The sequence below is a fragment of the Lycorma delicatula genome, chromosome 2 (genome assembly GCF_047948215.1).
Source record: "Lycorma delicatula isolate Av1 chromosome 2, ASM4794821v1, whole genome shotgun sequence".
NCBI lineage: Eukaryota > Metazoa > Arthropoda > Insecta > Hemiptera > Fulgoridae > Lycorma > Lycorma delicatula.
Genome location: NC_134456.1, coordinates 134,746,203 through 134,768,991, shown reverse-complemented (window position 1 = coordinate 134,768,991; position 22,789 = coordinate 134,746,203). Strand labels below are relative to the sequence as shown.

General features: G+C 30.1%; 1 protein-coding gene across 1 annotated transcript in view; it reads right to left on the bottom strand.

Annotated features, from left to right (window-relative positions):
• Positions 1-2,537: 2,537 nt before the first annotated feature.
• LOC142320257 (uncharacterized) overlaps positions 2,538-22,789 on the bottom strand; it is a 482,609-nt gene continuing 462,357 nt past the window's right edge. The window contains exons 10-15 of the mRNA XM_075357959.1: positions 21,888-21,983; positions 16,073-16,202; positions 14,223-14,383; positions 10,695-10,769; positions 5,582-5,883; positions 2,538-3,942 (exon numbers count right to left, since the gene is read on the bottom strand). Coding sequence (XP_075214074.1) covers positions 2,556-3,942; positions 5,582-5,883; positions 10,695-10,769; positions 14,223-14,383; positions 16,073-16,202; positions 21,888-21,983 — 2,151 coding nt within the window. The 3' untranslated portion in view covers positions 2,538-2,555. The remainder of the gene's footprint in view (positions 3,943-5,581; positions 5,884-10,694; positions 10,770-14,222; positions 14,384-16,072; positions 16,203-21,887; positions 21,984-22,789) is intronic.

Below are 22,789 nucleotides of genomic sequence, written 5' to 3'. Positions count from 1 at the left end.
TCTATTAAGCGAACATATGCACTCACCCATCTGTGTGTGTATATGCATGTGCGTGCACGCATGCATGCATACTCATATAAACATTGTTTATAAACCTAAAAATGGTGAATTACTGCAACATATGAGGGGTACTCAGAAAGTAAAAATACATTGCTATTGTAATAAAAATGACAGTGTTCACATGATATCTAGTCAGTTAATGGCTTATGGGCATCAGGCAGGTCACACTGTGCTTGTGATGTGTTCAAAATGCCCAAACAACCCTAAATCCAGCCAAATTCAAGGTGCTTTCAGTAATTCAATTCCTCTGTGTGAAAGGAGGAACTGTATCTGTAGTTCATTTTACTGTTAATTACAAAGATATGAATAGGCAAAGCATGAAAAATGCAATCACAAATTGAAACTAATGCTATTGAACACTCACACTGTCAGAAGAAAATGACAAAATATCAGCAAAAATCTGAAAACCATCTTTTGAAATAGAAAAGGGCTGACCATCTATCACTGACTACTGCTCAAGGATGAAATAGAAAAAGTACTGATACTTACTATGAGACCCTAAATAGCACTATATTACAATATAAATTCAGATGGTGATGACACAAAGCAGTCAAAGTATCATATCAGAATGTGAGTAGGTTCATACTTCTTGCATTATACAGAATTTACAACAGACTAGGGAATTTCGGGTAGGCAACTACCATAATCCCTTTTTTATAAAGCTAAAAGAACAATTTAAAATAATATATAATGTAAATATTTTTTTTATTTAATTTCAGAATAAAATATTTTTTATCCTTTGTACCTTAATTTTCTGAATATCCCTAATTTTCTAATAACATAAAGGGAAAACAATTTTAAAATAAAGTTATTTACTATATTTTTACAGGAGCTTTAAAACCAATACATAAAATTTGAATTTATATAATTATTGTCAATACTTAAGACATAACATATCTACAAGAGGGTGCAAAAGTAGGTATACAGTAATAGGTATTACTTGATTTATTATTTGTTACTTAATTATTACTTAATTAGTAAGATACTTAATTACTTACTAGTATTTTTCAGATAATCATGGCTGGTTATTTAACTATCGACCAACAGAAGTGGAGAGTCAAACAATACTGGAAGACTGAGAATCCTGAAATGATTCGACGAAAATGGGTTACAGAATTTGATACACCTCCACCAAGTAGACTAACAATTTCCAGATTATCCAATATTTGATGCAATGGCAATAATGATGCAATAAATAATGCATTAAGTATAAAAAATTACAACTAGCTAATAAAGAAAACTGTAGAACTCTACAACTGTATAACTACTTTTGCACTCCCCTGGTATAATTACATAACTCCAGGACAGAGCTAAATATATTATATTTATCACTTTTAACAATTATTATTGCACCCAAAATTCATTTGTGGTACAAAGCATAACCCACCCTCTGAAAGACATTTAATTTTCATTCTTATAAAACTGAACTGGATTTTTTCTTTTTTAAGGAAAATAGAAATTAAAACAGAAATTTATAACTAGTCTTGCACATACCTTCATCAAATTACATTTAAATAAGTGATAATGATGGCAAATACATTTTGGCTTCAGTAAAACTATTTTCAATATTTATAAGATGGGTGCCAACTTACTTTTATAATGCTAAGTACACTAACCATAAAAATCATAGAGCAGAATATTGATACCTTGGAGAATGCATAATATTTTTATCCAGTGAGGGAATTATTATTTCACTCGAATATAAACAGTATATGAAGTATCGAATACACATATTTGTAGGAGCAGGTGTGAAGAAGTATATACTACCTAATAAACACCTGAGCAACAATTTTATTGGAAGTAACATCCTCAAGAAATTATGTTGGGAATAATAACTAACATATAATACAAATTACAAGCATATGTAAATCTAAAATAATGCAATGAAGAATTACAGAAAATATAAATCATAATGAAAGAACTGTTTAGCTCATAAAAAGGCTGATTTGGCACTCATCTTTTAAATAAGTACCTGATATTTATAAGACGTAAAGCTCCTAAAACTGTTTCTTATTTGAACAGCTTATAAAAAAAAAAAATAAATTACAAAAAAAAGTTACAATAACCTTACTTTCTTTTATTTTTATAAGAAAGAATAAATTCTCAAAATATTAAAGAAAAACCATTCCAGTAAAATTAAGTGGCTGATGCTAAACAGCATATAACCTGAACAGTACAAACACGAATTAAAAAAAATCCTTCTATGTGCACGTTGGAATGATACTATGCAGAGGCTGTAAAATGCTATCCAAAAATGTTTTGTCAATTATTGTACAAAATATTTAATTACTCTTACATTATTTTAACAAAAATTTTAAAAAATAACATCTTTTCAAAAATTTCAAATAATTGAAATTTATAGTACTTTAAATTTATAGTAAATTTATATGTACCAATGATTAAGATTTCATAAAACTGTAATTTTAATTCTTACAAAATTTATGTGAGTGTAATAAAACACTGACTATTATATTCTGAAGATGTAGCCTTGTACTTTACGTTTGTGAAGTAGAATCACCCTGTAGTTTTCCAATCACATGCTTAACCCAGCCTCGAGAAGTAGTTGCACATGTGTTTTCAATAACTGTTGAAGCAACTGAGCTAGAATCCCCTTCATCAGGTTCTTGTTTAGATATAATTTCAATTGTTTGTGTCAGTGGTGGTGGAGGGGGGTGCTGTTTATTAGTAATCCAAACAGCTCGTAAATTGCTTGGTTTAGCTGGAATAGGTGGAGGTATTTTATGTCTTTTAATATTTGGTTTATAAATGATTTCAATACTTTCTTCAGGATCACTAAATACAGCACTATCTCTATACGTTTCACTATCTATGGTGTTTTCAATTGCTTCAAATGAACGTTCATAAAAACTATCTGCAGAACCATCGCTTTCAATAATGTGTTCTTCTGTTACCTTCTTGAATGGCTGTTGATTCTGTGTTGAATTAGATGCTACACTTCCACCATAACCTGATGTTTTATCTCCATCACTTGATGATGTTAAATTTGAGACTAGTGAAAGAACTGAGTACGGCCTAATGCCAAGAAGACCAGCAGCTTTTTTTGATGATGTTATCGATGGAAATAACACCCTTGGATCTGCATAATCTGACCCATGAGCAATTCGAGCCCCAAGTCCAGAACTACCTTGTTTATAAACTGGAAGATCGCTTTCTTCATCCTTACGATGCCTTAACTTTGCTAAAGCTTGCATTAAACGACCTCTTTTTTCCATCTCTGTCTCGTCTAACATTTCAGAGCTGACCCTCAAACTAGCCAATTTATTGCTTACACTTGATATTACATGTTTTAATGTAGCTTTTGTAACACTGGGTCTATAAATCTTATACTCTGGGTGAACATTAAGATGTTGCATACTTACACTATATTCAGTAGTAGTCTCTTCTTCAGTTGTGTAATCTACAGGGGTGGGTACAGGAAACTTATGTCTCCAAGTTAAACAACTATTCTTCTCTCTGTCCATGTACTGTTCCATATCATCTAAATTAAGTTCTTGAGGTTTGTCTGAAGCTATGGTGATAGGTCTTTCTGGAGTTGATCGCCATTCAGGAGTATGACTAAGAGGAAAGCTACGTGGTAATGATCCAGATTTTTTGCTTGTAGGATTTGCAACAGCAAGATGTTGATGTTGTTGACGAAGCCATACAGCTGGAGAAGTAGGTGAAAGTCTTAATAAGCTGCACCCAACTATTGACTCATCTGGTGAACTGTTCTGACTGGAAAATGACTGTGAACGCTTCAAGCTCATTTTCTGCTCATCTAGCAAATGAACACCTTCCCACACATGTTGCAAATTATCATACTCACCTGATAAATCCTGCCTACTCAAACTTTCCTGATCTGACCAGCAACTTCTAAGAGATCTGAAAAAGAATATTAATTCCATGAAGATTATGAAAATAAATTTATCATTAATTGACAAACATTAAATACTTTTTACATGACTTCCCAGAAACGAGTGTAATGTTTTTAGGGTTTTTGTACGTATGTATGTTAGTTCCACCGTAACAACTTAATGGCCACACTGATTTTGATATATGACAAGATTATATATATGATAAGTTTAAATTTAACTAAAAGGCCACAAAAAAAATCAAATATACGATTCTAAATTGATAATCGATAGTACAAATTTTTTCCTCAATATATTTATCGAAAATAGTTATATTTTAAGATTTGTTAACATACTGAAAGAATGAATAATGGTAATAACATTTATTAATCTATTTTATAATTATTATTACTGCTACTTATTGTTTGTGAACACCTAACAATACTAACTATAGTCACCTATAACTAAATACTGGCTAAGGACAGCCAGTAGTATTACACCTAAGATTATACTGATTTTGCTGTATAAAAATTGGATTATAATCCTATTTCTAAATTCAATTTAATCTCTTTTGCACCTGATACTTCATTTTACATGCATTAAAAAACATTAAAAACTCATTAAGAAAATAATAAATCTAAAATTTATGAGAGATTTTATGAAAATATAGTGTCATGTAGTTACATGAACACCACTAATCAATGTATAGACAATATACCATCTCCAGTAAGACTAGTTCTTTCATTAGACCAAAGTATGCTGGATTGTGGTAGTTAATGTGGACATTGTTTAAAACCACACTTATTCCTAACCATGATAATACTTTCATATTACATGCAAATCAATTCGTTGTGGCGGTGTCATATCCCAAGACAGATGATTACATTTCACTATACTTTGGAAGTAATTTCCTAGAAAATGTGCTGAATATAGAATAAAATTCTTTGTTGTCTTGGAACACTACGAAACAGAAATCAATATTTTCAATGTTGTCTGACCATGGTAGATTTTTTTGATAATATACATAATAAAATAAGTTATAATAAAAATAAAAAATGAAGACATGATTATTTTTTAAAACATGTAAAATATTGTTCTAGTAACATTACTTGACAGAATCTGTGTTGAGAAAAATGAAAAAACAAATGCACTAGTGAAGCCCAGTTTTATTACCTGTGATATTTCAAAATAACTGATGTTAAAATTGTACAAGAAAAATGATTACCTACAGAAAATCTGTTCATTCTGTCAATTGCAACATAGAAAAATAGCAAAGCCATATTGTCACCAGAGCAGTCAAGTCATATCGAGAGAATACAAGTTAATATTACTGTATGTATACTACAGCTTAAAACCCTAACAGACCTCCAAAAGTTAAAATTCAAGGTTAAATATAATAAGGAATAAATATTTATTATTTTAGAATGTAAGGATATTTATATATTTTAGATCTATTTTAACTTTCTTTGTCTTTGATATAAGCTTTCAGTAAGATGACTTTTGTTTTTATAATAAGGTTAGACATCTAAAAAATTGGTAATGTATAATTAATTACAAGGCCTAACAATTTTAAAGATAATAATTAAATTGTGGCTGAGTAGTGCAATAGATTTTTAATTTAAAATTCATCAAAATAAATCCATATATTTAAAACCAAAAGCCACACATACCTATTAAATTTATGGTTACGAAAGGGTGTTCGTGTAGTTTGAGGTTCATCTTCTTCATCACTAGTTTCTGCAGTTGGACCACGTCTTCTCCAAACTCGTTGCTTCCTTAGCACCCGTTGAAATTCACGGTTTTGATTCAGCAGTTGGCTAATTATATCCTCCAGAGTACGCTTTTTTTTCTCAATTTGTGGTTTCTCTGCACTTAAGTCCGATTCAGAAATTCGTAGCTCAACAGTAGACATGTTACAGCGGTTCATAAAGCAGCTAGGTTCAGATTTCCTACGAATTGTCCCACATCGATCCTTAAATAAGAAACACAATATAAGTTAACTAAACTACAAATATTATCTGAACAACCATATAAATAAAAAAACAATAAATAATTTAGATAATTTATTCAGAAATTCAGATTTCTTTACTCTATTTAAAAGTTACCAAACAAACCAAATTAAATGTTAAATATTTTTCAATAACTTATTTCAAAACTGTTTTAGTAGACCTTGCAAACCATATTTAGTAATGTTGTTTTCACTAAGGTGTCAGTTGATGTTGGTGTATTTTTAATTTGGTAAATATGTAATAAGAATATGGTCATAAAATGTATTGGATATGAATCGTGTCTGTACTTTTAACATATGTTATGTGTTTTTATATTTTTTATTTAATAGCTTTCAAATATGTTTGTGTTTATTTGTATGTACAATATCAAGATTAATGTAGATTTTGTTATGGAGGGTTTTCAATTGTTCATTGAATCTTTATTTGAAGCTGCTTTCATTTGATCATTGTGCAGTGACAGCAGTTCAGTTTATATATCAGGAATATTATGTTCATCTAGTGATTTTGTTCTGTATGAATTTTGTTTTAATTGTTATTCCAAAGGCCATATCATACACAGATTTGTTTATACTCATAAACTATTTTATTTAACTCTTTAACTTATGTTTTTAATGTAATGTATTTTTTGTTTTGTTTATTTTTGTGTTAATTTCTATTTATTTTTATAAGACTTTATCACTGAGTGTGCTGTTACATCTATTTGAGTGGACTAGGTGTTTTATAATAGTATCAAGTACTTCTATGAGGTCTTCAGGTGACATAGTTAAGTTAACTCTGTAGATACTATAAATGCTCATAATTTATGTGAGGTTGAGTAGTTTAAAATGTTATGAATGCGACCAACTTCCATTGTTGGTTTTCTGTATATTTTTAAGTGTATTTTTGTTTGTTGTTTGTAATAGTGAGCTCAAGAAAATTAGTTTGTTTAATGTGTTCATATTCAGGTGTAAAGTTTAATTGGTATACTTTGCTCATCTGTGGTAATAACTGCCTTACAATGCCTTGGTACAATAAGTTTATTCACTGTAAATATATTATGTGATCTTGTTTAATTTGGTAAGTAACACAGTTTTATCATTCTACATGTTGCACATATTTCAGCTTGACTGCTGGAAATAGAACCCATAGGAAAGCCATTAGATTACATGCACATTTGTTTGGGAATATAATATTGTTTTGTAATAATGTCTAGTACTTTATTATTTTTGAGATGTGTTCTTATGGTACTTCATTTCTTTTATCTGATTTTAAGAATAAAGTTTTCTATTACTAGGGTATAAATGAATTAATGCTAATGTTAAGTTATGGGGTATGGTGAAGTTATTAATTTCTTTTATGTGATTTGTTTTTTCTTCCTTGTACAAAATAAAAAAAGTACTGTGATCACAAAAAATTTTGTTTTCAGATTTCAATGGAAATATATTTAAACCCACCGGGTTGGTCTAGTGGTTAATGCGTCTTCCCAAATCAGCTGATTTGGAAGTCGAGAGTTACAGCGTTCAAGTCCTAGTAAAGCCAGTTATTTTTACACGGATTTGAATACTAGATCGTGATACCGGTGTTCTTTGGTGGTTGGGTTTCAATTAACCACACATCTCAGGAATGGTCGAACTGAGAATGTACAAGATTACACTTCATTTACACTCATACATATCATCCTCATTCATCCTCTGAAGAATTATCTAAACGGTAGTTACCGGAGGCTAAACAAGACTAAAGCTAAACAAGTAAAAAGAAAGAAAAAAGAAAAGGGTGTAAATGAATTAATGCTAATGTTAAGTTATGGGGTATGGTGAAGTTTTTAATTTCTTTTATGTGATTTGTTTTTTCTTCCTTGTACAAAATAAAAAAAGTACTGTGATCACAAAAAATGTTGTTTTTAGATTTCAATGGAAATATCCATTTTGACCATCCCTGAATCCATTTTGACTAGTTTTGGTGTGACGTCTGCACATACATACGTATGTATCTCGCATAACTCAAAAACATTCAGCCATAGAATGTTGAAATTTTGGATTTAGGACTGTTAAAACATCTAGTTGCGCACGTCCCCTTTAGATTGCAATCGACTAGATCAAAAGTGTCCAAAAAAGCCCAAAATCAAAAAGATTTGGGTTTTGGACTTTTTCTTAACTGCAGTAATAAGCCCTCATTGAGAGCTTTTCAACAATATATGGTACTTATTTTCATTGGTTTCAGAGTTATAGCCAAAAGAAATTTTAATTAATGAAATATTTAGATCTTATAAAAGGAAGGCACATAGGTTCGAATTCGACTTCATATACATTTTTTTTAAAGTTTTTTTTTTTTTTTTTTAATTTAAATATATTGATTTATTAATAATTGTTAAACTCTGATTGTAAAAATATTTTAACAACAAATAATAATTCAATAACAAAAAAAAAATGAAAAAAATCAGATGTTATTAGTGAAATAAAATTTTATGTACTTTTCATTTTAATTCATTAATTAAAATCAATAGGTTATTAATATTTATTTCACTAGGTTAATAATTATTAATAAATCAATATACGAGGTTTGTACAAAAAAAGACCAAACGTTTTTAATTACGTGCCAACGGAGTTATTTAGTGACGTGCAGTTGGAAGCATTGAGTTCCTCATAACCTGCTCTCTAACCAGATGTTCTTGGATTGTTGATATCTCATTTAGTTTCTGTGTTATTGTTATTTCAGTGCAACACCTTTAAGTGGTAGTAGTGACTTTTGCAATGTGTGTTTTTCAGGAGCAACGATACAACATAAAGTTTTGTGTTAAAGGAAAAAACTTTCATAGAAACTTTTCAAGTTTTGATTTTGAAAAATCGTCGATTGATTGTCAGAGAACTTGCAGAAAGGGTTAGCATCTCGATTGGATCATGCTATGACATTTTGACTGAAAAATTGAATATGCATAGAGTTGCAGCAAAGTTTGTTCTGTGTTTGATGAACAAAAAGCAGAAAGAACAAGAGTGGACAATTGCGGTCAACTCCTTGAACAAGCCGATGGCAATGAAATATTCATGCAAAGGATCATAACATGAGACCGAAAGCTGGGTTTACAACTACGACATTGAGACAAAAGTTCAATCATCAAAAAATCACACATTAAAAAAAATCGCTACTAACACTTAAACATGTTGCACTCAAATAACAATAACACGAAAACTAAATGAGATATCACAATCCAAGAACATGTGGTTACAGAGGAGGTTATGCGGAACACACTGCTGCCAACCGCATGTCACTAAATATCTCCGCTGGTACGTAATTAAAAAAGTTAGGTTTCTTTTTTTTAAACAAACCTTGTATTTAAATTTAAAAAAAAATATATGTATATGAAGTTGGATTCGAACCAGTTTGTCCATGGTTACGGATCCAACACATCTCACTTACACCACATAACTACTTGAGTGACATGAAACAAAATTAATGTATAAACTAATATAGAATGCTGATACGGACTCCACAAAAAAAGTGATGCATTGTGATATCCACCACAATGTGTAACTATCCACTTTATTAAAGAATTAGAGGATCATATCTCACCTCCAAATGAAATAAGTTTAAATAAAGTGCAGCAAAAAAATTGTGTATGTAATTTAATAAATGTACAAGGAAGTTATGTGGTGTCCACATCAGATTTTTTTGTGTATGTGAAAGGACCTAAGATTATGTATTTTCTGATAGCCTTGTCCATGTATCCGGCAAGCTTGCAGATAAAGGTATTTTAATAATTTATTACAGGATACAAATATGAGTAAGTGTTGGGTTTGTGCATTTTTGAAATGGCTTAATGGTTGGATCCTTTAGGGTGGAATTGTTTTAGGGAATATTTTCATATAAAAATGATTCCTAACATATGTAAATGGTATGTTTGTTTTAACAGTAGGTTGTTAAGTCTTCTATAATGAGTGTAACTGGATTTTTGTAAATTCTATTTCTATCCAATTGTTAGTATTTCTAATGAGGTTTATGACAAGTTCTGTTCAAACACTTTTACTAGTTTAACATATATAACTCAATTTTTGAAATTTCTGACTGAAGTTGTCTTTATTGTATATTTATTAAACTAATTATTTAAAACATGACTCCAACTTTCTTCTCAGTTATCTTTCCTGCATGGAATGTATTTTAAAAAGTATTTTTGTATAAATAGTTGTTATGTGATGCAAGTATTTTCTATTAAACAGTACATTCAAATGGCTTTCTAACATTTAAAAACGTATTCTAGTATTTTAAAAAAAAAACAGAGCTAATCTTGCTGTCTTGATTTTTTCATAATCCTTTAGTTTTCGTAACATTTTACTTTAGAAATTACAGTCTGCTAAGACCAATACAACATACTTCTTTCTAGAAAATAAACTTCTTTCTAGACATAAATGACTGGTGAGAAATAACTTTTCAACTCATCAGAAATTAGTCTCATTTTTAAGATGTCTTATTTTAGTGAAAGACTACTTTCTTACATATCTTAAACCATGGCCAGATCCATATTGGGAATACAGAGCCGTAAGTCCCCTTAAACACCCAGCAGACACTATTTTCTCACTTATTGAACACCTAGATATATTGAATTCATTTTTATGAGAAATAATGTCTGCCTTCAGTTAAATCAATTTGTAAATTCATAGATGCAAAAAATAAATGCAGAAAAGTCTAAGGTCATCAATTTTTTGTACCCTGTTATTAAAATATACATTTTTTTCAAGTAAAATTTAAACACTAAACAATTTAAAAAAAACTGTACTTACTGTTGGCTAAATAAAAAACTTACCGTTGGTGTTTCGGGGGAAAGAAGGTTTGACTTTTCTCTTCCCTGTCTGCTTCTGCTTCGCTCTTGCTGTTGTAACTGAAATATAAAATAACACTATTAGTAAGTGCTAAATTATAAGTTAAACTACCGCAGCTAATAAATATTTTTAGATTCATTATCACACTAATTTATTATTTTTGTAAAATGTCAAATGGTGTAACTGAATCTAAATTTAAAAATAATAATAAAAACACAATAACATCTAGTAATATTTAATAGCTTGTTTCAGTAATAATGAACTAAAAGAACCCAAAATGAAAACTGTTTTAAAAACGTACCATTTTAGAGTGCTAAGAGCACAATGAAAAATTCACAGTAGTCCTATAAAATACATCTTTAAACAATTTTAGAGATTTAATTTGTTTTATTGAGGTTTACAGAGCCACGGAAAAAACTTTTAGAGATTCATTCATTATTAAAAATTATTTTTAGAAATTTATACAAACTGTAAACACAAAATATGATCTTAAATGAATAAATAAAACTACATTCAAATAAACTAAGGTGATAATGAAGACTACATTCTTAGAAATTTGTAGTGTTTGCGTCTAAAACAGTAAGCTAAACTTAGGCTGTTATACAGCACACTTCTGAAGTATGGGATCAAGTATAAAAACAATCATCATAACAGATTTTTATTCAGTTCATATGCCAGAATCAATTCTGCAAATCACCCTTCACAATAAAGTTCAAATATATGACAGTATTTACAAGTAATAAAAATTTTTCTAAAGACAAAAACCCACTAAGTGAAAGCTCCTCACCAAGAAATGTCCACCAGGAATGAGTTTTGCAGAGCCTACTTTGAAAATTTTTGGAATACCTATAGATTCTAAGCAGTTTGCATATACTAATGATTAGGTGCAGGTGATAAGGGGTAATTCTAGAAAAGAAATGGATTTTCATGTTAATGAGGCTTGAAGATACGTAAGATCATGGTGCCCACATATGCTTTGAAATTGGCTATTCCTGCAAACTTCACACAGCAAACTTAGTGAGACACTGATGGTGAGCACCATTACTCCAGCAATTTCTTCATTTAGTTGATCAATAAAAAAATAAATGATTTCATTACAATAATGTTTTGATTATTCTGTGTTCTGGAAAAGCTAAATGATTGTACATCTTTACTAAAATATCCATCCTCCCAAACCAGAAAAAAAACTGTTTTCATACAACTCAACACTTACTTTGGTTTACAAGAAAGGGCCTTATTATGATTCTGTTGCAAAATAATTTATAAAAAATTAAATTTTTAATAAATTAATCAATCATTTGAAAAATCTTTTTATAGATTTATTTAAAATAAAACTAAATAAGTTTCTTTTATGGTAATAATATTAATCTGTTGATGAATTTCTAGATAGTTTAACTAAAAAATCCTAACTTTTCAGAATACCATTATATACTGTAATGAGTACCAAATATGTGCTCAAAATAATTTTCTAAAGTGTCATCTGAATTGTGAATTATTTTATTGTAATTTTTTATATTTAATGTATTTAAGTTAATATTATTTCATGTACTTATATTTAAATAATTAACACAAGCTTTAAACAAATCTATTTTTTATCTTACGAGGTTAAAAAAAACACGCAGAACTTTTTAATTTCCCAGGCTGTATAAGTCCATTGTCACAATTTTTTTTGTTTTGTTGGTAGGTACAGTTGTTCTAAATGTATGTTTATATTGGCAGCCATATTGGATGCTTAGTTTATTGTTGGCTGTCGAAAAGGTTTGATGTGTTTTGGTATGGTTAACTTTAACTTTTGGAAAAAATGGAATAAAGTATTTGGATTAAATTTTGCTTTAAGAAAGGAATAAAGTGCAGCACTGCATTGAAAATGTTGAATGTTGCTTCTGGCGACTCTTCTATGAATAAAACAAGCTTTTACAAGTGGTACAAACATTTCCAAGAGAACCATGAAGGCATTGAAGATGATGAGTTCTGGGACATCCCAGCACATCAACATCTGATAACAATGTCGAAAAAGTAAAGAAAATGATTATGGACAATCGCTGAATCATTATCACACAGTCAATAAGGATTACTACCTGGAAGTTCTACACTGTTTACGTGTAGTACAAAGAAAACTGCTTGTTTTGCTGCCTCCCCTGGGGGAGTCACTTAAGGTGACCGTGCAGGCCACAAACCCCTTGAAATGATTTGTTCACCAAAGACATTTCATAAAAAAAGTTACTGACCTGTTAGTTCCACCTTGTTGGAATCAACTGTGATTGATTTCCACTTCTATTAACTGACTAATGAAGTTTGTTAAAACAGCACAATAATGATCACTATTAACTGTATTTTCAAAAAAGGTACAACCCACAATGCGGCATTGTGGGTTGTACCTTTTTTGTGTTAGTAGAACACGGCGTTCTACTAACACCAACCTAAACTCCAATTTTTGCATTATGTAATTCATTGGGGTTAGTTGTCGACCACAGTTGTGTATTTTATGAATTAATATACCCTCCCAGAAGAAACCATGCTTCATCTGTAAAAATCATAATGTCAAGGATATGATGATTCCTACAGAAGTTTGGTCAATAAAATGTTTAAATCATTGACAATAATTTAGTCTTTTGGTATGATCTCTAGGTTTCAGTTCTTAAACACACATTTTGTAGGGGAAAAGTTTCAGTTCTATTCTTACAGCTTTACATGCAGTAGCAAGTCCGAATTCTTGCTAACGTGCAACTTAAGCACTGATTTTGATGGACTTTTTGTCATAGCATCCAAAATATCAAGCAGCTTCTGTTCATTTAGTTTAGGTGGTCTACTTTGATCAGTGTCTTCAACAGAGCCTGTTGTCTGAAATTTTTTGATAAGAGTTCAAACTGCATTGCGGTGAGGAACAGGAGTATTTAGAAACTTTTCAGAAAACTTGTTCTTCACTAGATAAGTATACCTGTCAGCTTCACGAAAAATGTGATCCTCTACCGAAAGAACTATTACATTTCTTACAACTATTGATTCAAACGAACAAAATGGAAGCACATTCAATCATAACTCAACAACTGATGTCTTGATTACTGAATACCCAATGAAACCTACAGGGCATCAAACCTCTTCTTTTTCTGTTTAGCCTCCAGAACCACCATATGGTATTACTTCAAAGGATGAATGAGAATGATATCTATGAATGTAAATGAAATGTAGTCTTGTACATTCTCAGGTCAACCATTCCTGAGATAACTGGTTAACTGAAATCCAACACTAAAGAACACTGGTATCCACGATCTAGTATTCAAATCTGTATAACAGTTACTGCCTTTACTAGGATTTGAGTCTTAGAACACTCGATTTTGAAATCAGCTGATTTGTGATGAGGAATTCAGCATTAGACAAACCCGGTGGGTCAGGGCAACTAACCTTGCACCAAAAGAACGAAATGCACACATAATTCTAAAGAATAGTGTAGAACAGTGACTTTCTGAATGCACTGTATATTATATTTGTAAAATAGTATATACTTATCATACCTTGACTGATATACCAGGTTCAGACTTCCTTGGTCGGACCCGAAGTCGTGATCTTAAACTAGCTTCAGATTTTCTTCGTTCTCTCTCTTGTTTTCTCCTTTCAAGGTACTCTGGAGCAGAGTGTTGCCGTTTTGGGGTTCCCTTCTCAGCCAGAATTTCATCTGTTAACATTTATTGAAATTTAAAATGTTACAATCATTCATTATTTATTCCTTGTTATTAATTCCTTTTTGAACAATTAAATAAAATATAAACATGCAAAGTTTAATTAAGTTGAACTGTTGAAAGTTACATTAATTAAATAACCTTATGATGATGGTCTTTATGATATATGCATTTTTTGATAGAAACACTAGAGATCATTCAATTTCATTTCTGAAAAGTGGGATCCATGACAATATGTATTTTAACTACTCTACTATTCTCTAATTTTCATGACATCTCTGGCTAATAATCAATATTCAAATTCAAAAACACATCACTATTAGATGAAAAATATTTAAAAAGAAATTTTAAGCAATAAAAATATTAATAAAATAAAAATCAACTAATATCTGTGTGTGACAAAAGACAGTTTACAACATAATTTATTACAAAATTTTTCAATAAAAAATGAGAAAAAATTATAAAAGATGTATCAAAAAAGTAAATTACATTTTTACATAATTTCAATCATTATTAGGGTATTTTCAGGTCTTGTAATCAATTTTTTCACTCTTTCTGCAAAGAATGGCATCAGCAGTGAAGATAACCAGTTGTACAGCATTTTTCACATTGGTATCGATGAAGCACTGACTAGCAAAGGGATCGCATGAGATGGAGAAAAAAGTGGTAATTACTCAGCAACAAATCAGGACCATAAGGTCGAAGCTTCAATTGCTCCCAGCCAAATTGTTCAATCAATCTTTGGGTTTCACCAAGAACATGCAGATAAGCACTGTCGTGAAGCAACAAAACCACACAACTAACCATGCCTCTACTCTTGTTTGGATTCCACAGCACAATTTTTTGAGAGCATAACAATAAAGCAAAGCAATTATAATCTCGCCTCTCAGCAAGAAGTCAACCATAACCTTTCTTATCCAAGAAGACAGCCATATAATTATCATATTGACGTGGTAGTTTTGAACTTCTGTGTTTTTGGAGATGTTATGGGTCAGCATTTCATAAACTGCAATTTGAATTCTGCAGTGATGTAAGAGACCCAAGTCTCATCACATGTGCTGGTAGAAGGAAACGGAACTTACTTTCTAGATATGCTTTGTAATAAAAACAGATCCCGTATATCTTTGATAAGATCCGATACATTTTGAACAGCTCCAATAGGCTTTGTAATACAGATCCCTCCTTAGGTCACACCAAGGATGTGAAGTGGACTCTAGATCCTCATATTCCATGTAAATATTGCGAAACATGACTTATACCTCTACAACGTCCAAAGCTGGGAAGAATGGTTCAAAGATGTGGAAAAGGGTAGATGGTAAAAGGAATGATTTATCTATAGAGGAACTGGGAATAGATTAAAACAGACTTGGTTACATTAATAAGGCAAGGCAAACACCCTGCCAGAAACACCCACCAGAAATTAATTTTGAAGTCCCCTCCAAGTAGAAGGCCCACAACTTCTTGAGAAAATTGGGGTACTTGACTCAGGATAGGTAATGAAAAATTCTATAAAGACTAGTTAAAATATATGCTGCAATAAAAGCTGTTTTTCAATTTCTAGAATTATGCAGCATATAAAAACATTTAACTGAATTATTCAACCGAGTTCTCACTGGCATGTACATAGGTAATGTACATTAAACTAATCACATAATGTAAATACAGCATTTATTAATTATACAAACCATCGGTTCTATTCTGGCCAAGCTGCATGACAAGTTGTCGAGCATGAGATGGAATTACAGCATTATAATTTTCTAGTATCACTCTTTTCAACTGTAGTGTCCATTCTCGTTTCTGCTCTAAGCTGCGTGCCTGATTAAAAGCAATCCAGAATAACATTTTACTTACAATTAAACAAAGGGCAAAACAAACAAACACACAAGTATTTAAATGTCTAAACAATGAGAAATCTGAAGAAAACACTCATGTAAATGCTTTCTGAAATTATGTTAGTTTAAATCATCTATTATGATCAGCATATGTAAATATTAATCCCTTAACATTCAAATTACACCATGCAAAATTACATTCATTTCAAAATATAAAGAAAATTAAAGTGGTTCCTATAGAAAAAATGTAAGGAATTCAAATATTGCACTTAAACATACTTGAATGTATGAAGAGAAAGACTACCTCTACAATACTTACTCTATTATTTTATACTTTATAACACATTTATTTTTTACATCTAGAAATTGTTTCATCTATATTTCCATTATATCACTGACTGGTATAATTATTATTTCCATTTAATAAAATAGTTCTTTAAGAAAGAAAAATTTTAAGAAGTTAGATTTATATTTTTTTTACAACTTCATGCTTTGACTCTTATAACATTAATTACATATCTTCTCTAAACTGAAAAAAAATATTTCCATAAATTAATACTTTTTTTAATTTCATACTATTTATAATACAGTGGTCTTCGTTATAATGCAGTAGTAATATAATTGAATCAGACTCCAACTTATCCTTTACATAACTGAAAATACTTATTTATACTGAAAAAAGTATGACAGTATTTTTTAAACTTGTCCCAACATTGTAACTGTCTGCTCTTAAAACTAATGAATATTGTATTTTTTATGTATTACTTCTGAAGTTAAATTAAGAACTGTATATACTTTCATCATAATGTAACAAACATTAGATATAGAGATGGTGATAGGAATCAACAATTGGGGGGTTCTGTTGAACAGATTGCTTCAAAACAATATGTATTTTTAAACCAAAATTATACTATTTTTTTAATTTGTGAAACATCTATAAATTTTCACTTTAATATCTATAAATAAGTATGGAACTGTCAACAAGAACATGATTATGACTTCTTCTGACTCCAATATTGACAGATACTCTCACCATAAAAATAGTCCACGTTAGTTACTGTGAAAATGAAGATGGTGCCAGTAAACTCAAAACAGAAAAGTCAACATAATAATGAAAATTAACTCTTCTCCTGCTGTAGATATACTTTCACAGATGAGTCATTTACTTATGTACATGCTAACGCAATAGTTTAAATGGTTGAATAAATCAATAAGGAAAAATTTCTGTAAGCAAATGTGCAAGGAAAGAGAAACTAAATTTAAAGAGACTTAAAAAAAAACAATGGATATTAAAATTCAAGAAAAGTTAACTATGTATATCAATATTAAACCAGGATCATATGTACTACTAAAAGAATAGATACTATTTTTTTTACAATAAATTACATAGCACACATTATTTTATTGTAAATATACATTATTAATGGTGTCTTTCATTGTATTTCATTCTATGTTCTCTTCTCTGTTTCGTGAATGAAATACAATTAACACAAAATATTTGGATAACATCATTTTGTAAAATGTTTTCTGCACTTTCTGAGAATAAACAAATATCAGTAACTGCAAGTAGATGGTTTTCATTTCAACATACAGATAAAAAAAAAAAAATTATAAACAAAGTAAATGTAGATCCAAAAAAAAAACACATAAAACTACAAACAAATGTTATTGTACTTTTGTATAAATATATAGTCAGCAGTCAATGGTTGAATTGCTGATTCTCTAATGCTTGTGAAAAGTGAAAAAAGTTGTGAAGTGAAAAACACTATTTTTTTCAAGTTTGTTGTTTGGAGGTGAGGCGAAATGGGCAAAGGATGGTTTTGAAAGTATACAAGGGATATCTCTAAAGCAAAGACCACTGGGAAATTTCTCTCCTTAAGGTTGGTGAACCTGTGTTGTTCATGGCAACGCTACTAATGTACACACTTCATTGTTGTCTGTAAGTTGTCGCATTGTAGAATCTTTGATTTCGTCTGAGTTATTATGTTATAAAACAAATAGGAAAATCAATGTTGCCGTCAACTGTGAAATATGTGAAGTCATATGTTTTTTAAACCATCAAAACATTAAGCTAGCAGAAATTCATAGGGAGTTGGTTGCTGTGTAGGGTGACAATTTAATGAATGAAACAAACGTCCAAAAATGGTGTGAAAGGTTTAGAAAAAAACAGAATTAATGTGCATGATGAAGAACGTTTGGGAGGATCTCGATAACACTGAGGACTTGTTGAAATGCATCCATGCTGAAATCAGAAAAGATCATTGTTCAACAATTTCTGACCTAGCCCTTCTTTTTCCTGATGTTTCAAGAGCTGTTACCGGTTGCATTGTTCATGACCATTTAGGCTTCAGAAAGGTTTGTGCATGTTGGGTGCCACACGTCTTAACATCACAAAAAATACGAATAGGATCTACTTTGGAATTTTTGATGGGCTACACAGAAAAAGGTGATGAGTTCCTTAATTCAATCGTTACCGGTGATAAAACATGAATTACGTATTACATGCCAGAGAGAAAGCGGTAGTCAAGTGGAATGGCGTCATCCTCAATCACCAACCAGACCAACAAAGGTCTAGCCACAGCTATTTTGGATAAAAACTGATGGCCACAGTCTTTTGGGATCAGTTTGATTGATTTCATGTCACATGGAATGACTACAAATGCAGAAGCCTACTGCAAAACTCTACGTAAGTTACAGCATGCCATTCAAAATCAGCAACATGGGTGGCTGACCGACGGCATCAACCTGCTGCACAATAATGCACGTCCACATGTTGCGGGTCTGACAAGTGATTTTCTGAGAACATTGAGTGAGGTGGGAAATTTACAATCACCCACCATATAATCCAGACTTAGCTCCTTCTGATTACAATTTGTTTGGGAAATTGAAAGAATTTTTGAGTGGTAAGCAATTCGCAGGTGATGATGAACTTAAAAATGCAGTTAATCAGTGGCTAAATGGACTGGCATCAGAAAAATACGACAAGGTTATATTGAAGCTGGTGTATCGCTAAAATAAATATCTTAATTCATGAGGCGATTACATAGAGCAGTAGTATAATGTATGTTGTTTAAGAGAAATAAAAAATATTTATAAGGTTTTCAGAATACATTTTTTTACAATGAAACAGTCTTTACTTTAGAGATAACCTCTCATAAATAAAATGGAAGAAAAAATTGAAAAACATGAAACATCAAAAAACATATTAAAAATCATTTCTTTTTTGCTTTTTGGAACTAGATATTATACAAATACTAAGTGAGTGAGACCTACAGAATTTAAATTAATAAACAAAACAAAAAAATATCTAAAAATTGTGAATTTTTTTCCAAAATAACTGATTGCATTTTATTTTGTAGAATTTTTTTAATTCTACAATGTTTTGAAGATGAGAAAACAGATACAAAATTTGACAAATACTGGTCTATTTAAAAGATTATTTAAATTTTGCAGGTAAATTAGATCCACATTAAAAAAAAAAAAAAACATTTAGAAACCAGTAGAGTTTTGAAGGGTATTTCTACGAATATCCAGAATGAATTACCTTTTCATTCCAAAATTAAAATAAAATACACTTTTTCCAAAAATACCAAAGTGAAATAAAAAAGATTGAATAAACTACATTTGTACCTGTAATGGCTGATGACATGAAGATGTGTCTGAACACACACAGACTATTATTTTTCATTGATATTTAATGATAAAAAAATATGTGAATGCTTTTGGGGGATTCTATATTTTGGAGAATCAAACTGCATATGGCTTAAACATGTTTTAGAGCAGTCAGACATTATCCTATAATGTAGTACAGAAAAACTAATAACTTAGATATTTGATGGTACAAATGTCATGAACAGTAAAAAAAGGGTGATTAAGCAAAAATTATGGAATTATATAATAATCCCATTTCACTCACTTATGTCCATCATTTCAATCTTATAATGAGAAAAAACAAAGTTTGCAAAAATCAGCAGCCCTTAAAAAGTTGTCTTGCTGAAATTAAGTTAACACTGAATGCAAATCCTACTATTTCAGAAGCTACAGGCCTATTACAATATTTAAATAATGAAAAATTCATATTTTGCTTGGAACTCAACAGATAATATCACATGTTGAAATAGTTTATAATGAAATGTAATCTTGTGAAATTGATGCCTTAAAATATATGAATATATAGCAAATTTTAAAACTGCCTTTTGAAAATAAGAAATTTAAAGTACAATTTTAAACATTAAAGTAAATTTAAACTTAAAGTGAGAATTTTTTAAAGATATTCCCACTCCTGAATCAAAGGAACTATATGAGTACATATGTTTATATGTAAGAAAGGTATTCTTTATTAAACACCTAGTAGCTGCTAAATTATTTAAAAAGGATAAACTTATTAGTTTTAAGAATTAACTGCCTGCAGAAGAAATAAAACTGACCATTAAACATGTTCCATGATTAATAAAAAAAATTAAAGCATTATAATATAAATTTTTTTCTGAGAAGCACAATGCATCAAGATAAGTTAAAAGCACTTGCAATGATTTCAACAGATAAAACATTTATCTGTCATCATACCAACATCAAGGAAAAGGTTGTCAAGACTCCCAGTTTGGAAGTTGAGTGAATCTCTGCCAGAAAACAAGAGTGAAAAAAAAAAACAAGAAATTTGACAAACAGGTTTTATTCACAGTAATGGTTTCTTACAAAAGATAATGACTTTTCATTCACTAAAAAAACATACATTAACATGATAACTAGTAACACCACTTTGTTATGCATTTTTCTTTAAATAAAATTTATTTTCATTATTAAATATTCATTAATTGACATGTTTTACTTGGTTTTAGTATTCTCATCACACAAAATTAATCTATTTTATTCTTCACTATAATAAGCCAGCTTATGTTGGCTTTATAAAAAATAAATTATGTTTTGTCTCTATTTAATCAGATGGCACAGGCTAAAATCACATGTTTTACTCTTTTTTTCATAAAGAAAAATTGAAACCTCCATATTTCTGTATATATTCCATCAGATGGCACAAGCTATCAGGTTTCAGAAAAAACAGATGTATCAAAAGATTATTATGAAAAAATGTTTTTATACATTATAAGATACAAATATACAGATTATGAAATACAAAATTATTAAAAAAAAATTAAACACTGGTTTGGAAAAAACAAAAAAGCAAGCTTTTTTTGGCAGTTGTGATTGATATTTTCACTCAAGACAAAGCAAGAAGGATGGATTTTATTTTTAAGTAATGTTTAATAATATTAATAAATAATACTCAATTATGTTTGTTTTATTTTTACCATAAAATCTTACTTATAAATAAATATGAAAATAATTTCACTACATATCTGTTTATTTTAAAAGTTACAGGATCTCATGGTTACAAGTCACTAGCCACCACTTGTAAGCAATTATAATATTCCAGCTTAAAGACCAGTTAATTTTTATCAGGAGCACATCAGCAACATAAACAGAAAAAATGTACGTTTAGTGTTAAAATATCTTTCCATCATGTATTAAATAAAAATATTTCCTACCAGATATATGCCCAGAAATGCACTTTTTCATCACAAAATCAAAAGACAATAATTTAGTGTAAATATAATTCTGAGCAAAACAAATTTATCAGCTAATTAAAAAATATTTGATCATTAATGGTTACCTGAAGTGTATACTGAAGGCGTGGATTATCAAATGGTATAACATGAAAACTAAGAGGTTCACCAGGTACACTTTCTATTAACATTAAATTAGAACACTGAAACAGAATGTATTAATTTTAAATAGAATATTAATGTAGTTTTAACATATTATACATTGCAGAAATATATATATTTTACATTAAATTAATAGCCACTATTCATAAAACTTATTATTTTTTTGTAATAAATAAATGAAAATGATAAAACTGTACATCAGTCCTTTATGTACGACAATTATTGTGTTACAAACAAATAAATTGAACATGAGGATAAAAAATGTCAAATTTTTCTAAAATTTGAAAGTGTCTGAAAATGTTATAACTCCTAAAATCTGGATGACCTATCCACACCTGAGCAAAACCCTTTAAATCTGTAGATTAATAAATTCTGAGCAATATTAAAAAAATTCTTATTGATTAGCCCAACCACATTTAAAACTCAGAAAAAGGTTTTACTCTGTACAGGTGAAAGTTATTATAAACTCTTAAATGAAGTTATTTAAAGAAACAGCCTCATTATTGCTGTGAAATTAAAAAGAATAATAAGCCTAACAATCAAAGACAACACTTTCTTATAAGATATAGTAAATTAAATATCTGTAGCATTCAAAAGTTGACCCTTGGATCACCAGGAGGTTTGGCGAGCTCAACTACGAATTCATGCAGTTTTGACGGGCCATGGCTGCTTCCGGCAGTACTTGTTTCGCTGCAGAAGAGCAGAAAATAGCTTGTGTCCATAATGTAAGGTGCTGAATGATGCAGAGCATATAATGTTCGACTGCCACAGATGGGAGGATATGTGGAGGGACTACGCTCAGTTTGGCCTCTTGACACCTGAGAACATCATTTCGAGAATGCTAGAA